At 42.6% G+C, this 18,458-nt stretch overlaps 1 protein-coding gene across 3 annotated transcripts; it reads right to left on the bottom strand.

The window, feature by feature from the left end:
• Positions 1–1,177: 1,177 nt before the first annotated feature.
• Positions 1,178–16,736, bottom strand: CDADC1 (cytidine and dCMP deaminase domain containing 1). 3 transcript variants are annotated; one of them, XM_064504864.1, is made up of 9 exons: positions 16,580–16,736; positions 12,889–12,983; positions 11,943–12,120; positions 10,513–11,091; positions 8,445–8,494; positions 7,186–7,355; positions 6,476–6,665; positions 5,752–5,812; positions 1,178–4,460 (listed from the first exon to the last, which is right to left on the bottom strand). In XM_064504864.1, the coding sequence occupies exons 1-9, from the start codon at positions 16,683–16,685 to the stop codon at positions 4,387–4,389; spliced, it is 1,503 nt and encodes a 500-aa protein (XP_064360934.1). In that variant the 5' UTR covers positions 16,686–16,736; the 3' UTR covers positions 1,178–4,386. The 3 variants fall into 3 exon arrangements, with proteins under 3 accessions (XP_064360934.1, XP_025964198.2, XP_025964199.2); XM_026108413.2 differs by lacking the exon at positions 16,580–16,736 and having other exon boundaries at positions 10,513–11,058; positions 12,889–16,402; XM_026108414.2 differs by lacking the exon at positions 16,580–16,736 and having other exon boundaries at positions 12,889–16,400.
• Positions 16,737–18,458: the final 1,722 nt, after the last annotated feature.

Below are 18,458 nucleotides of genomic sequence, written 5' to 3'. Positions count from 1 at the left end.
GCAAAACAGGGGCCTTACGCGACTTGGGCCGGTTAAGACAGCCACGTAGCACAGCAGCACCACCCCTCTTTGCCTCTTCTCACGCCACAGCCTGCGCCGCACTGCTCTGCGCCGTCTTAGCCAGGCTACGGTTAATCGCTGGCTGCCGACCAGCAGCGGACACACAAGAGGCGCCGCATCAGTGCTCCGAGCAGCAAGAGAGTTTTTGCCACAGCATTCGGCATGGTGAAGGTGACAGCTCCTACCCAGTCCCTTCCTGCATCTGTGATGTTGTGAGGAGGAGGTGGCTCCCAACACTGCCTCCTGCTACCCAGCCTCTCCCCTCTGAAGAGAACAAGCTCCCAGAGCACAGCAGCACATCAGCTGATGCCTAAAAACTGTGTAAGGTGTTGCCTGCAGCATACAAAACCAGCATATTGGCATACACTGAGACAGCGAAGCAGGTCTGGGAAAACAGAAGGTCAACATTTCTCTGCCACTACCTTTCTGTGCAGAACAGAGCTCAGCTTTGTGCGTGGCACTGTGGTAATTTGCATCTATTAGAAAGCAGCACACACCATCTGCCTTCCCTGCTTTTCTTGTCTCTGAGTGATGTTGCTCTCTGCATCTAACAAATTAGAGCCAAACAGAAATTCTATTTAAAGTCTGTTTCACAAACAGCAGAGCCAAAATGAAAATCTATTTAAAAGACTGCAAAGCTTGTCAGAATTAAACATGTACGAAACATGGCCCTGGGGAGCCCATCCAGTTACCAGCCCTGCTGACTGTGCCCCATGCATCACTCGCTGCGTGTCTACAATGACATTTGAGTTCAAAAGCACTTCTGAAGCAGGTCTCCATGTCCCCACTTGGACACCCTCCCTCTACCCCTCCCAGCCAAGAAAAAGCCTTAGGGTGACCCACCAACTCAACACTGCTTGAGGCAGCTCTTCCTCTCCAGAGGTGGGGGGATTAAAGCTCCCAGGGGATCCCAACGCTGCCCTGGGCTTGCAGGAGGCACCAAACCACCATAAGACAAATCCTTCAGTGAGGGCAGAGGGAGGGAACAGCTCAGCTAGGAAAACAGACGGCACCGCAGCAACAGGCACAGCACTGAGCCAGGAAAGGGTGCGTGCCTTTCAGAGAGCTCTGTGCTCCAATAACCCAAAGCACTTAGAAAAAAATCACACTTCAACACTTACTGTCGGCTTAATTTATTAGCAGAAAACATGTTTTGCTGTAAGGCAGACGATTAACAGAATTTCTGTAATTTGCAGTCAAGAGGCCAAATAATTACTGGTAGTTAATACCTGCAATTAAAACGACTGTTCTGGCATGAATGGAAAAGACCCAAAATGCCTATGGGAATGTTACACACACACACACACACACATATATATATATATATAAAATATATAACTTTACATATCTTAAATACATTTCTCTTTTTACATAAGAAACAAACATCCTAGAGTATACTTGCAAAACAAGCGCTGCAGGAGGTCGCCATCGTCCGTGGCTTTCCCGGGCACGTAGATGAGGTACACAGCAGCACTTGCATGGTCTGTGAGCCGAGAGAGGAACAACGTGAACGGGATTTCTACGGGCTAAGATAAAGCACCTACTCTGTAATCCCAGGAAGAAGCAAAGGTGCAGAGTTACATCAATAATTGGAGCCTACAGAAGTTCATGAGCCACTGGATGAATCTGTAGAAACATGGCATGACAGAAAAGGGACTTCCGAACCTTCAGCCCTACACGCAATTCCAAATTTCAATGTAAAATTTGTACAAAAACCTGCTTTTTAAAAAACAAAGTAAAGTCTTAAATTTTAAAATAACTCCTCATGAAGTACAGATTTATCAGCAACATTCATACAGATCTTCAAGATTCAATTCTATTTAAAAAAACCTGCCAGTGTATTTATTTAATGTGTCATATTTGCTGTGTATCTTGCTTTACCTTTCCAGGTCATCTGTGACTTTTTAGGGACTTTTCAATTTCCTATAAGACACATGTTGTTCCTATAGACTTCTTTACCTATTTTGACACCAGCTGACTGATTACAAAACCTGTACGTCTTTTCTCCCCTTTTACCTCAGGTATAAAAACGTTGCCTATAGATTATGGAAACAAGTAAGTTTTGGGTAGCTTTTTGGACGTTTTAGGCTAACCTGGACAGTGGTTTTTTCTATCTGTAGCAAAAGTCAAGAGTAGTTATTCCAACACAAGATGCTTAAGAGTAGTGCATGTGGGGAAATATGCCATAATAAATTAATCTATAATTCAAAAACAGATTATTAAGACAATCTTGCTTATGAAACAGTGTAGAAACAATACATGACTTTAACCTGGTATGGAAGCTACAAGCAAGCAAACAGTGCAGTCCTCAATGAGGGAAGAAACCCCATTTGAGGTCTGCATGGCAGCCAGAGCAATAACCCCCAAGCCTACACCTGGATCTGTGCTGGGCTCTGAACTCAGTGGGCGAGCCGCAGAGCCCTCGCTGCTGCAGATCTGGCTGCAAGTTCAGGATGATGTTTCCTCTGCTCTAGATCACAAGACCTCATGCAGTGGCAGTTCAGTTATTCCTTTATGAGCTACTGTGCAAAAACAGCCTTTTGAGGTGTGCCACAAAAACAAATTTCACCATGCTTCCCTTGGAGGGTTGTGCGTTTCTCCTTTGCTCACACTACGTGGTCCTGTGAAATGAAGCTGTATGCATCCTGCTTAGCAAGACAGCAGCAGTGCAGGAGGTCAGGCTACTGTCTGATGAGATTTCTGCTGCTAACTCTGCATGCACCACATTTATCTGGCAGCCCTAGAACAGTCTTCAATTTAACTAGATGGAGAAACAGCAGCTTCTCCAGCTCCAGGGGGAGTGAGTACTCATGTGGACAGCATGGCAATAAGAGCATTTAAGCATTCCCCAGCTCTGATGTCCAGGTACGTAAGAACAAGCTTATACTATGAGCCATGAGGAACCACAGTTCCTTGATGCAGTTATAAGCATCAAGGACTGTATCTTAAATTGCATGACCAGTTGCTAAACTGGGTAACAGACTTCATGCAATTAATGCCACATTAAAGCTCCTTTACACACTAACCACAGCTTTGCTATCTAGTTCAAAATGTTTCCAAAGCCTAAAAGGAACCAACAGAACCTACACAGCAGCAACCTGGAACCCAATTCCCCCTCTAGGACTTTGGGGAGGGTGACAAAAGAAGACGAGACATGTGAAAGAGTTGGAAAGAGGCTGTTTACATTCCCTACCAGCAGCAGAAAAAAGGTTTAAGCTGTTTGCACTTGAGAGCTCTGCAGGAGAGCAAAGAAAGCCTTGGAATGTCTGCTAAAACAAACACCTAGAGATGATACTCAAAGCAGCAAACAGATGGGCATAGGGAGAGGGACCGCTCAAGATGAGATACAACCTTGTATTCTGGTTACCTGGCACCTACCCCAGTACCACCCCCCCCAAAAAAAAAAAAAAAACTTCAGTTCTTTTTTTAAGCATGCCATCCAGGCTCCACACGTAGTTACTCAAAACACTCGCATCTGAAAAGGTATGGGCTACTCTAGTGGGACATATCACCCTATTTAAGATACAACAGGACATCTAGCACTTTATTAGCTTCTGTTGTCCTACAAGCCTGTTAACGAAGCTGAACAAAAACTAAGCACTACGGGTCGGCAAGATGCATACAGCCAAATTCATTTAGGCTTGAGTCCAGAATCTGAGAAAAGCAAAGCTCATCTCTGTCTACATTAATTCAGATGGGATGCAGTTGAGGAAGCACACAGAGCACGCAGCAGCAATGCAAGTATCACAGAACAGAAGAGCTCTGCTGCTCTCTGTAGGTGGAAGAGGCATGTATGAGAGAGGAGCTTGATCCACAAATCACTTATCTAGCAACCATTTCCATCCCCATGGCTTTGTCTCCATTATGTAAGCAGAGTGAGAAGCAAAAGCCACTTTCAGGAACTAGAAATAGTTACTAGTGACTACCTAGCTACTGTTTTCTAAGAGATTCCCTTGAGCACTGTACTTGAAGAACTAGGACTTATTCTGCTAGCCCAGAGCTTAGAAATCCATGCCCTCAATTCATATACCAACCAAAACGGACACCATTTTACTATTATTCTGACCTATCAGCAGTGAACTTTCAGACTGATTTTCTTTAATGTGTTAACAATGATTAGCCACCCAGTTCCTTCCACAGAGAATACAGGTAGCATTTTTCCCCAGGAACTTCTAAATTAAAAATTCTATAAAACATTTAAGACATCATAAATATACTTATTCTAAAAACCACTTTCCAAACAATAAATAAAACCCTTCCCTATTTGAAAGTGCAAACAGGCTGCATTATAAAAGTACAGAGCGAGATTGCAGGAGTCCTAGTTGTTCAATAGTGGCCAAGACACAGCTTCTTGTTTTGGTGCTGCTGGTCATCTAGTGATCTTGTTTTCTGGACCCCATCTGGCCGGGGGGGGGGGGGGAAAAAAAGTGAAACTTATTAATACAATACTAAACATAGCCTAAATACTCACATGCACAAGCATACTGGAAAAATACTTGGGGAAAGGGAGTGGTTGTCTTCTTCCCCATATTGAGGAACATGCAAACAACCATAGCTAGGAAAATATACTAAGGAAAAAGAGCAACCCAAACTGGAGTTCAGCATTGAAAATGCAAGCACACCATCTTGAAGAAATCACTGTTAGAAAAATGAGCCCCTTTAAAGGTTGTCAAACAAAGCATCCCATGACTAATCTTTCCCCAGTCAGGTCTGAAAACCATTAGCAGAGACAGAGGCAAGCAAGCCCTGACGTTATGCAGTGATTACTAATGCTCATAAACACTATCCTGAACTCTTCCAGGACTCATAAGGAAGTAGCCAAGAAAAAAAGACTTCTCTGTTAATCCAGCTTACTGCATGTTGGGAGTTAGCTTGTAGTATGCAGCTATTTGTATGGTACAAAACCCACCAGCAGTCTTTCCTTTGTTCCTAGGAAAGGACTCAATGCCTTGAGTAATGCCACCAGATCCTTGGTGGAAATATCTTTATGGCAAGTCATGAAAATTATTTAGCTTCTTTTTCACATGATTTTCCCAACTGGCTGAGAAACACTTTAAGGACTGACACTGGATGCCAATGGTGGGTCCCTTACGCAGGAGCCTTTTTTGTGCTGCAGAACACTCATCTAAACTCCATTATCAGAAGGTGACAGCTCCCTTGCTACAAGGGTGCAGGAAGACAAGGATCATGTGTGACCTCAGCCTCAGTTGCCATCAAAAACAACAGAAACAAGGAAAAAGAAAAAAAAGTTGACTGAAAAGCACTGGCATAGAATCTACATCGTAAGAGAAGCACTGGAAATTTTCACAAAACATTTAAATGACTTGGCGGAGACCAATTTCCCCTGAAAAACAAAGGTACTCCAAAGTACTTTAAAATCTTTTCAGAACATGATATAAAACATGATACAGTAGTCTGGAATGATCAATATGCAAAACAGCATATCGTGGGCTGTGATAACAGGACTACTAGATTTTGTAGTGAATGCAAGTGCCAAGCATTAGTTAAACTTATGTTTTGGACTTATCCTCAGTTCACCTACCCAAAAAGTTCTGACAAGTTTTCATAGCAAAATCTAACTAACTGAAAATCTAAATAATTGAAATCAAACCCAGAGGAATTCAGGTTTGTTTAAAAATGATTGTCACTTACTGACTTCAATCATAAAATGCATTAATGAAAAACACTTACTTTCTCTGGCTGTGGGATCATGGAATTCAAGGACATCAGTGTGAAATGGATTTAGTTGCCACTGGTGAGAGAAGAAGAAAAAAAGTTTACTTTTTCTAGAAGACAGAAAAAAGCAGGAGGAGAAAGAGAAATTACATCACAGTACTTCACTGTAAGGCATGACTAGGGGTGAGGTAGGAAAAAGAAGAGTTTGTCCTCACACGCACACTTGAGGATAAAAAGCTGTTAGGGCATGTGTTGCCATTTATTCCCTTGAGAAGGAGAAACAAGCCTGCTTGAACCAACGGTGCTGCAGTTTTCATGGTGAGCGCCCCTGAATGCAGGTGCCCAAATCCAAAACGGACTGCGGCTTTCAGGAGGGGCTGGAAGGGCCTACGAAAGCACAGAGTCATCTCCCACATCAGCTACTATTCTGTGATGGGAAAGGCTACGAGAGAATTTCGGAGCATGAGGAAACCACCTCAAGCAGCACCAAGAAGTTAGAGGGAAATCTGCGAGGAAATAACACTACAGAAAAAGAGCACACTCTGCCCTACTCTCTGGCAAACAGCAGAAAACTCGTTTTCAGTGTCCCTGCAGAGCAGCCTCCCTATTCCACTTATACTTGATTAAACAGCACAATGAGGGGAAAAAAAAATCCTATGTTGGCTACAGATGCTTGCCCACTCCTCCCTTCTCACATTGCTGCCCAGAGTTTTAAAATATAGTATATTTAGACACTTACTGTAAATTTGCTTACACCCTCAAGTTCATCAAACTTCATGTATGATATGTCTGCTTTCTTTTTTCCAGCATCAACATCTCCTGCATAAATTTGCTTGATACCAGCCCCTTTGATTAAAGGTACACATTCATCACAGGGACATTTTGTCACAAATATCATGCTTCTCTCATCTGGCTTTATTTCTTGACACCTATAAGCAGTCAGAAACAGAATTTCAAAGTTATGTCTTGATAGGTTTGAATGGTGACAATATCTCATGGGAGCAAGCAAAGAAGTGCTGTGTTATTGTCTACTTTCAGAAGCAGCTTATTCTTGTTCAAGTGCACAAGTATAAGATGACATCTGGTTTGGTTTTATTGTCTGTGAATGAAACACCCCCTCCCACCTTTCCAACATATTATCGGAAACTTCAACATGTATCACTCCTCTGTATTTCAGGTTATAGCATGGTCCCAGCAGGAGGCAGAGGCTTTGGTTTGTATTTGAAGGATAGCTGCACACTTAAGACTGAACATCCTTTATATCAAGTTCATTCAGACGCTTACAGAAATGCCAGAGCTGACCGTGTCTACGCGCATCCACGTTCTGCATCATAGGTATAAACAAGACTGTGATTGCAACCCACACTTTCAGCAGTGACATCACGCACCTGTCATGCGATTTTTTGTGAACTGTCTCATTCTTTTCTGTGGTAAAAATAAACCCATTACCTGAATGTCAAGGCGTTCTGCTCAGCATGTATAATGTATCTGAACTTTCTGATTTCCCGATCTTTTTGTTTATCATCCATGTGTGGAAAATCAGCATATTCAGATCCAACAGGAAAGGCATTGTAACCACAGCCTACAAAATACATTGCTCCTGTTCCATCACAGCTTCTCTGCAAATAGCAAGAAGATCATCAGATTTGGAGATGTTTAAATTGTGTACTAAATCAAAGTGTTGTGCAACATATATTGCACATTTTGTTTAGTATCCGAGCGTTATCAGTTCTTGCCAAGTTATAGTAATGAAAAGAGAACTCAACTAACTGCATGTCTGTGTGAAACTTTTCCACAAAGCTCCGTAAGAGCTGCATGGACAAACCATTAACACCATGAACAATACAAAGCACTAGGCTTTAGAGGCTTTTCTTTTAGCAAGTCATATTGATAGCAACAACAGAAAGTCTTGAGGATTTAGTCATTAAGCCTTTCTGCAATGTACAACAAAAAAGAAAGCTGGGGCTAGTCCCTGATGCACCAGGGACTGTATTTTACCTGTCTCAGAACACACCCAGTGACCAGTGGGCTGACAAAGAAATTGGCGATTGAAATCAAAACAAGAAACCAAACAACTATAAGCACTTTATGACAGAAGTGCTAAAAACAAACAAAAAAGCACACTGCAGTCGCATGAAGAATGAGGATTCTTGGACCAGTAACATGCACAATCAAAGACTTAAAGAAACAAACCCCTTACATTTAGATGGGAAAAAGCAAACAACATTTGTAGAAAAATATCACTTTGATCCAAAAAATGTGCTGAAGCCAGTATAGCATTTCAACTGCATCGAAAATCTACAAGAGATTGTCAGGCTGTGATTGCCCTGTTACCTCTGCAAAACCCAGCTGCAAAGAGGAACTATGCAGAGTGAGCACATGCTGTCTGATCAACAGCTGTGGCAAAACTTTGCAACCAAGACACCTGGAATAACTGAAACAATGATTAGGGAAGCAAGCAAACTGTGAAAAGCTAGGCAAGGACACTGGCAGTTTCTTAACTCATTTATCCTGCTCCTTCATCGTGACAATGTACCATTGAATCAGTCATTAATTTAGTTACCAAAGAATGAGAAGTGCAAGTTTTCTATAGCACTGTCTGTGCATAAGTTTATACGTACGTGCATTTTTCAAAGTAAGATAAATTCTAAGAAGATACACTTGTATGAATTGTGAGTGCAAGAAGTGGTAAGTTTTTCCATACTTACAGATTTTCCTTCTGCCCAAATAATAGCTCCAACTCCTGTTTTATGATCCTCTAAAATACAGAATGTTTTAGCAGTAAGTAACACGTAAGGTACTTGTACATTACATTATACATTAATATATGAAATCAGAGACTAAGGAGGAACATCCTTGGGTGCTTTGTGGATAAGGGAAAAGAAGCACAGAAAGATAAGAGCTTCAATGTCATATGAGTCTACTGCAAAAGCAAGGGTGTGGCTGGCCATTCTAAGACTTGGCTAGGTACATTTGTTCCCAAATGTTGAGAAATAATCGATGCATATATCAGATATGAAAATATGAGCCAAGAATATACACAGACAGGTTAGCTGATTTGCTGATCAGCAAAACTGATTTTAAAAACCCTCCTATTTATTACTAAAAGTAATCTCTGCCAGTTGTAAAGTTCATAGTTCTGTAGTCTCAATTCCTAACAACATTTGTTTTATTTTATACCTAACTCAGAGACAAAATGTTAACAATCAAATTCTGTGGGCTCTTTCCTATCACCACCACAAGAACACTGGAACAAAACTTTCCATTATGTGATCTGGAAGTTTTTTAGGCAACTTGGAAGTTTTCCCCTGCTGTTAGTGATGAGAGTCTTGACCAGTTAAAATGGAGTATACCAAGGTAGAAAAAAAAAAATTCAGGCTTCCACGGTGATGAATATTGTGGACAAAACTGAAACATTTAACCATTTCTCATCATCCTTAGCATTCCTACCACACACCCTCACTCAAAGAGGGTCTTTTCCTGCCAAGGGCTGACAACTTTATTGGCATCCTACATATTTATTAGTCATTGATGTATATTAACCCAGCACAGAAAATACTTTATGATCTCACTCCTCCGGTAGCCACCTGTATGATAATGTAAAGCATCCGAGTATGTGTGTCAGAGGTGTTATTTATCTTAATTTCGTATCAGGATCAGGACCTTGTAAAGTGGAGTAAGAGTCTGTTCAAACACAGACCTGAGTTCAGGCTGAACAGCACAGACAAAACTGAATTCTGCTGCCCCAAGGATTAATAGTGAAGCTGCGACATTTTATCCCGCTCTACACAACAGTAGTTGTGCAAAAACCACACAGCTGATTTGAGGCAACTTCTGAATTAGTTCTAAAACCCAATCTCCTTTGCAACTTTTGGTGACAAAACCTGTGGAAGGGTACCAGAAAAAATGCAAAACAAAAAAAAAAAAGGAAGCTTTAAAATGTGAAGATCCACCCTTTCAAATCACAAGGTTTGAATAAGTCAAAAGGCACATTCAGCATCTAACTTGATGGGGGGGTGAGGGAGGGAGGGAATACTTTTGTTTTAAGCTTTAAATATATACCACTTATTTGTCTACAAAGGTTTAAAAAAGCAACTATCCTAGCTAGATGGAAAGGAAACATCACTAAGGAGCACTGTCAAATTTTAAGTCTTCAGAACAGTAATCTCCAGAAGAATTTACCAACTTACTGCATTGCTACACAGACAGAAAAAAGCACTGAACAGAAGTAATCTTCATCAAAAGATGCAAAAGTCAATAAAAAAACCCCAAGAAAGCCTGTGTATCCTATCTCCAGAATCTTTGCAAAAAAAAAGACATCAGATATATAATCAATGTCACTAATAACACTGGGACTAGGAAACTTAACATAATTGCACTTAAATCCTCCTGGAGGAATATGGAAAACTGCTGTTTTTTGAAAAAGCATGCATAATATCAAATAGGTGCCAATATGTTAAGCATAACAGAAGCCTCTTGTGAAACATCAGTAGAAAGGGTCTCACAGCAGCTTGAAGAGTTTAAATGCTATTGTTTTCTTCAAGATAGATGTCGCATGTGTTGGCAGGGCAGGCTTTGCTAGCACTGTACGTGAAATGCACTGATTTTTGTCTTGGGAAAACCTCAGTGCTTTTACAGACTATTTCAAAGATGCAGGAATGGAAGTACATACTTCAATGACTTGCTCAAGGAAGTATTTTGAAGAAACAAGACTGAAAACGAGGAACACACTGTAATCACAAGAGCCACCCTTCTTCCAGTACAGTAACAACTCACCTGTCCGATAGGCAAGTAGTCTGGCTTGAATCATACAGTGCCTTGCAATTTCTTGGGGCAAACCCTGATGGTACGTTTCATTTGTTGGTTGTGATTCATGGCAGTAAAACCCAAAGCATCCAAACGCAGGGACGCTGGCAGCCACCGTGGCCAAGACCAAGACAAGATCTTTCATATTTTGTCTAAGGTTGCTGAAGTATGGATTTTCACAGAGATTCTCCAGTCCTATTGTCATCAATATTTGCTTGTGCATTTCCTCATTTGAAATTAGGAATAAGCTTTCATACTCTTTTATTTTCTCTTGTCTACATTCAGTATAAAAGTCAGTATTAAAGCCAGGCTGAGATTTTGCTATTTTTTGAATGAAATCAAATTTGGTGGAAGTTTCTTCAACAAACTGCACCATATAGCACACTAAGGGCTGAAGCAAGACACACACACGAGCACGACTATTTGACTTCAATCTTTCCACTGCTTTGGCATCTAGCTTTGCATCATCAGTAGTCATGGGACTGGATGCCTCATTCTGCAAGCTGATTTCAGGATCTGCAGGCCAGTAAGAAATTCTGTTCACTCCAGCTGTAAGATAAGGTAATGCAGCAAAAGGAATTGTGCAAATACAGTGGAACATAAACCTCATGCTCAACACATTATCTCATAACTCTGTTTTTACTCCTTTAAGGCCTTGGGTGCTGCTTAAAGGGTGTCCTTTAACTTAACTTAAAGGGTGTTAGCATTCTGCTAACAAGAATGCTAGCAGACACCAATATCAAGAGGTTATCAGACCTGATAATCAGATTATAGACAGAAATCAAAGTCTGCTAAGTTGCAAGGCAGCCTACTTTTGCATCTTACCTACAACAGATACATTACCACCAAACAAGGGGTAGCACTAACAAAAGCTGCTGTTAAGATTAAAGAGCAATACTTCCAGAAGGGCCGTACCAGCAGATCCCATCTCAGGAAGCATGATATGTCTTCATCTCACTTGAAAAAAAAGAAGCCTTCAAGTATTCCCTGTGATTTCTGCATCAAATAACCCCTTCTTCTAGCGCCACTAACAAGCAATGTGAGGGCAAAGAGAAATGTAGCAATCTAGGCCTACTCATCAGGCTTAGGGCTGCCTTGGAAAAGTGCCACCAGTATGTCAGAATCTCAGTGCTGCATCCCATCCAAAAGACGAGCATCGCTAATAATATTGGTGGCATGGAAAAACAGGGTCTCAGTAGCAAATCCTACTCTCTGAATCATCAGCTGCTGGAAATGCACATTCATTTCTGCTTTCACCCTTTTGAAAAACATCAGTGCAGGTTATGCAAGTTTGAGATCAGGACTGACAACTGGAACAATCTAAGAAGAAAACTGGCTTTCTCATACCACCAACGACAAGCATAGCATTTACTCCTACTATACTACCATCACTTGCTTACCATTTACAATCATTTTTAAACAAGTTGAACACGGTTTTCTGGAAAAATAAAGATCACAGTTTTTAAGTCTTGATCCATGTTTAATGAGTGCAATCTGACCAGCGTGCAAGTCTGCACTGGAACAATGAAGACCAACAATCTTCATGTTTTTCACAACAACAAGACCACTCTTCTTTACCTACAGACAAAAAAAGCATCACTATTATTAATTTAGTTTAGCATTGAGTTGATAGAGATGTCACAGCTCATCCTTGGGTAGCAGTCAGCTAGCCAGAATTACAGCATGTTGCTTCTCAATACAAATTTGGATATGAATCAATAAACAATCTTTATGTTACATTTCCTCTAAGCAACATTTTTTTCCTGCAATTTCTATGTGTACACAATAACATCTGAGTACTATGCCCCTGTTAAACTTCAACTCAGGATTTGTTGCAAATTCCTGACTTTTCTGGTCTAGTTTTTGTTATGGGCAAAACACAGGGAACACACAAAATTCTGTCAGTTACAAATGAAAACCTCTCTGATTCACTCCCTTGAGATGAGAGTTAGCTTCTTTGTTAGGCACAAAGGAACAAAAGATTCACAAGGAAATTCTGAAACCAGCCACTGCCCTTATTCTGGAGGTAATCTGTGTGATCCAGGGAAACCCTCCGAGAATGCTGATGAATTTAATTTCTTTCTTAATCTTGACCAGCCTGAAAGCCAACTGCTCCTCTAGCCTTATTTCCGTCTCTTCATTTACAGAAACAAGATTAGTTTCTAAAGAAGCTTCTGTGAAAAAGTATGTTTATCACAGACACGATCTTTCACATGTGGATTCCTATGTTTTCTGGAGTATATACCATATGTCATGTCATGTAAAGAGGAATCTGGTTAAATTCACTGCAGAAGCTATTATCACTTGTTCAGAAAGACCAGTTAACTGTAAATGTATATATCTTACCTGCAATTTCTTCTGTTGCTCAGTTGAGGGAAAGAGCTCCATCCAGAGACTGAATAAAGTAAAGAGATTGACTTTAGAAAGTCTTGGTATTTGACCTGTCATTAGAATAATAAAGAAATATTTATTAATAAAAATCACAAAGGAAAAACACATTGTTTTAGTAACTAAGATATGCAAGGGATGCTGCACAGCAGATGTGAACAACTTTTCAAAGCTGGCACACTGCATTCCGTATTTCTCTCCTAGATTAGAAGCTAAATACATCAGGAAGGACACAGTCGGAGCTGGAACTGGCAAGCTGGGGCCAGTTAGTGGAACCATATCTTGCCTCTCTTTAAGGGAAGGCTATCTTTGCCTTTAAGCTCTGATATACGATTTCTTTCAGAAGCGCCCAAGCTTCCAGAAAGGAGAAACAAAACTGGCACAAGTTCTATATTTCAAAAATCTCCCCACTTTAACAACCTATACATTGAAAATTCCATTTTATGAAACAATGTAGAAGCATATAAGCCAAGCAATCCAACATGCAGCAAGATTTTGCTTATAATGAGGGCTATGATCAGCTGTAGTGTCTTCATACACACCTCCCCCAACACTAGCCCCAATCACCAGAGCTATCTAACCTGGCTGGTAGGTGAAAGAAAAAAGAACCTTTCTTCAGACTCAAATAAAAATTTTGAGCAATTTCCAGATTTTCTACACCACAGCTTCAACTGAAGCTAGTCTGTCAACCATTTCTGCTATTACAGCAGCTAACACCACAGTGTCCTCTTCAAGACAATAGTTTGTTAACCCAAAATGCTTGCAGCCAGATGCAGAGATCAGCTTCGTACAATAAGAGAAAGTGGTGGCGCTTTCACTGAAACTCAGAGAGTTAATTCTACCTAGCGATAAAGAGCAGAAATCACAGACCAGATCTCACATAACTCAATGTGCTTGCATGATTCACAGATGTTTAAAGAAATCCGAGACATACCTTGTAATTCAACTTCAGGCTCACCACATACAGAGCAAAAATATCTAGGTACACGTCATGATCTTACACCATCAGCAAAGACAAGCAGCCATTGCAAAATCTACCAGTTGCAACAGCTCTGGAGAAACCTGCTTCTAAATTAGGGTTTTTAAAAAATCTGCTTAAATTTTGGTTAGATTTTTATAAAAACTTAAACCTATTACTCAGGTGGCTGTCAATTCTGACCAAATAACAACACAGGTAGCAAAGAACCGCTTCTAAACCCACCAATCACCTTATGATGTGCCAAATCACTCTGCTCAAAATCTGGACAGCGTAGCATCCTAGGCCACACTCACAGCATTGCTGAACTTGCCACAGATAAAAAGGAAGGAAAACCTGCATTGGTCTCTAATGCTCATGCCATTCCAGATGTAAAACTGTCTTTCCTCACACTTGGCAAGAGGTTAATTAAGACTCTGAAAGAGCTCCAGTTCCTCTTTCAGTGGTGCTTACAGAGAGCTGTAATGAGCACACTGAGAAAGACATTTCTTTAAGTAGTTCTAGTAGTTTGAAAGAAGTATAACCAGATACTTAGATTGTTTTGGTGGAAAAAAGGATCTGAAAAGGAGGCTTAGACAAGTTTTATGATATGGCTGTGAACCCCAACAGACAATCAGGACAGCGCATAAACATGCTTCCTTGAAATCCATGACTAGAATATCGTTTTCACCCAATATTTTTGCAGCATTTTTCACACAGAAATGAGAACAAAATTACTAGAGATTCTGGAAAGAGATGACTGTTCTCTCAGCAGCACCAGCTGATGCCACAGTGTCCACTGCTCCTTAGACTGCACAGGTATGCCCTCAGTGCAAAAGCATTGCAAGAGGTACCTGGCTAGCAGAATCAGACACATGTGCTACTTAAGATTTTCAGAAAGGAAGATATGTTCTCACTTGTACTAAAACTGTAAAAGTAAGTCTACAAGCCACATTTCCACACACAGAATTTGTTTTCTTCAATGTTCATTCAGTTCATTCTTGTTACAAACCCTGTTCATACCTGTTGTAGCCTGTGCACAGTTCCCAAATGGCAAGCTAAAATAAATAGCACACTTTATACCTACTCATACATCTCCTGTCATGACTTCAATAATGGATGTAGACTCATCATACAGAGGAGGTTTAAAACAGAATACACAACAAACAGAAACAAGTTTGAACTGCTGTTTGTTTTCCTGGGCCTAACCTGAATGTGACCTGTTTAATACACTAGAAACAAATTGAAGAATGTACTGGTTTGCTTCCTGTTATGAATTTACATTAATTTATAATAAGAAGCAGGAAGATACTATGATGAAAAAGGAAAAGTGCAGTGGTCACAATTAGGATTTATATATAACCTCTCCTTCACTCATTTATGTAGTTAAGTGTTTTATTAAGTTCAATAGAGTGAAGACACATTAAAGTGGCCTGGTAATAAATTTGAAGGTGGAAGACACCTGTAAATCCCACAGAATTTAAAAATGCACATGAAAGGTGCATCGCATCCTCACGCATCCCTCCTCTACACAGTCCAGCCTCACTCTTGCACAAATACACAGTTTTACTCCTCCAGGACAGGGCTGCCACACCGGTGAAGCAAAGCACGCTCTAGGGAAGATATGGTGTGAAGGTGAGTGCTGAAAATCCTGCTACTCCTGTACTGGCAGGCAAGAAGGAGCAGGACACTGTCCATCTGGATGCAGCTCAGCTACATGACTTACAACACTGTTGCAGCATAGGACTCCCCAGTTCAAAGTCTGAAAAAATTGTAAGATCTCATCTTACAAGAGAAAAAATAACACTATACTTTGAACACCACTGAAAAGGGGGACCTCAATGTCATCATTTTAATTCACAGCACAGTGCCTGAAAAAGGAAAATAGAAACCGTTTTCAGAGTTCATCTTCGTTGCTCACTTGGAAGCAAGATTTTCATAGCACTGGGAAGAACCAAACCCCATTTATGCCTCAGAGAGAGACCTGGTGGCCTTGCTGGGGTGGCCTGAGAGCCACACAGCCCACGGGCAATCTGCATGTACACACACACACCCCTCCTTGGGCAACAGTAACGGTATGTGTAAAGTCTGTCAAAATTTGCTTAATTTGGGACTTCACAGCTTTGTGATCGAGTTGCTCTCTGGCAAAGTTGTACCTGGGCCCTACTATAAAGGTTAGCAAGGACACTCATCAGAAGGGAAGCATTTTTAACCAATTAAAAATACAAGCTATAAAACTGGAAATCATCTTGACAGGCAAGAAAAAAACTCACAACTACTGGTTAGCAAAAAGCCTTATGAATAAGAATAAATGGAAGGGGGGTGGGAGGGGAGATACTTCACTGCGCTGCCTCCAACGAGCGGGTGCGCGCTGTGCAAAACGCAGCAGCGGGAAGGGCTGCCAGGAGCTCTGGGAACGGCCGCCGGGAAGGAGAAGCCCTTTCCAAGGTCCTCACGAGAGGGCAACAGGGAGCTGGGCAACACAGAGGCACACGGGCAGGAAGAGACACGCAGACAGACGGACAGACACACACACAGACGCCCCCTCCCCCCTCAGCGCTCCCCCAGCCGTTAACGCCTGTTCCCGCCGCGCGCCGGGGCCGCGGCTCCCTCACAGCGGCGCGGCCGGGCCAGGCCCCCGCGGCGAGCCGCGGCCGGGCCAGGCCCCCGCGGCGGGCACGGGGCGGCGCTCACCGGCCATGCTGTCGGTCTGCGTGCTCGCCGCGCTCACCCGCGGCCCCCCCCCCTCCTCCTCCGCCGCCGCCGCCGCCACCTCCTCGTCCTCCTCCGCGCCAAGCATCGGTACCGTCGCCGCCGCTGCCGCCCCGCCCCGCCCCCATGGCGGCCGCGCTCCGCCCCCGGGGCGTCGCCACGCGGCTGACGGGTGGGGGCTTCGGCCAATAGGAAGACGGGAGCTGAGGAAGGGGCGGGGCTCGCCGCGAGTGGGCGTGGCGTGGCGGCCGTTGGGGCGAGGCGGGAGCGGGTCCATGTTGGCTCCGCCAGTTGCCCCCTGAGGCGGGCGCGGGGTGGGGGGTCTCGGCCTCGCTGCGGGGGGTGTCGGGTTCCCGGGCTGCTCTCGCTCGTACCCAGTTAGAGGTTTTGCGAGATTTAACTATGGTCGTGAAGCGCGTGAGAAATCATGCCCATTCCCGTTACTGCCTCCACACAACGGTTCTCCCAACAGAGCTGTTATAGGGGCGAAATCTCTCCTCTCACCTGCGCTGCTTGCTTCCTGCGGGGCAGGGGTGAGGAGTACGTCCCCGAGCAGACTTCTTTGGTAGAAGCTGTGTTTTTCTGAGGAGGATTTGTATGGTGATGACAACCTAGGAGCAGGCCCTTGTCAGTGTGGAGAGAGCTTTGAAAATGAAGCTTTTTCCTCCATTAAAACGTATGTCTTAGGCTGTGGTGACTAGGTGTCACCAGCTGGCGGAGGTGCCCAAATTCTGTTTTCATGGTGAATGACCAAAGATTCAGGCTTGCTCTGGGGGTGTTGCTTTGACTGTCCAAGGCCATGGTGAGAGGAAGGTCGGAAGAGCAGCAGTAAAGCTTTTGTTTGTTTGTTTTTCGCCTTTTGATGATCTTTACCTTGATTTGAGTCAATACGGGAGGGTACATTTGCTTCTTGGCTGTCAAGTGCTGGCACTGGGCTCCTGAAGGAAGAGCTGCTCTTACAGGATTTGGCTGCCTCTGCTCATGGGCTAACAGGCTAATGGAAACTCAATTAGAGTACACCCAGACTTCATATTTCATATCCCTTCTTTTATGAGGAGAATCACTTGTAATTACCTGGATAACTCTTATTGATTACTAAAAGGGCAGTATGTAATACCTTGGAGATGTCATAACTTAATATAAGGGACTTACTTCACTTCAAAACTGTACATTTATACAGAAACAATTAATGGTTTGTGGAAGAAATTTGTGTGTATCTATTGAAAGTGGCTAAGGTAACAGTTAAAAATGCAGGAAGTCTTCTGGTCCCAGAAAGGCTGTGGATAGCGTCTGGAGTAAAGAAAATGACAAAAAGGATCACTTGCCTGTTGCAATCATTAAGAAGAAATGCCCAAACCCTTTCCAAGGAAATCCTTCTCAAAGGGCATACTTTCAGAAGGAACCCGGTGTCCCCTGGACGCTCAGACTTTTTGTCTTGTTTCTGCATATCGAATCTCTTTGCGGTGCCAAAGAGAAAAGAAAAATAGACGGGGCGCTGGCAGGCAGATCTGCTCCACAGCTGAGGTGATGTTAATGTCCGCTAATTAGTTTGCTATTTGGATCTCCTGTTGTTTTTCCCTGGCAAAAGGCTATCTGCCCAAAATGAAGCATGTGAGATTTTGCTCCAGGTCAGAGGGTTTTTTTTAAAGTTCCTGAGAAGTCTGATGAAAAATAATGACTGCTCTGAAGAAGGTCTTTTGCAGGTGCAGGTGCGGTTCCACTTGTGACATGGCCAGTAACATTAACTAGGGGTGCATTCAGTGCAGCTCCTTCCCCGCTCTGTAGTAGCTGGGCCTCAAAAGAGAGGCAATATTGCTATGTCTCATGAGTGCTTACCTCAAAGTTTGGACTTTTTGCCTGG

This window comes from Dromaius novaehollandiae, chromosome 1 (genome assembly GCF_036370855.1).
Source record: "Dromaius novaehollandiae isolate bDroNov1 chromosome 1, bDroNov1.hap1, whole genome shotgun sequence".
In the NCBI taxonomy this organism is placed as follows: Eukaryota; Metazoa; Chordata; class Aves; order Casuariiformes; family Dromaiidae; genus Dromaius; species Dromaius novaehollandiae.
Note: the sequence above shows the minus strand (reverse complement) of the source record. Positions and strands in the feature narration are given on the sequence as shown.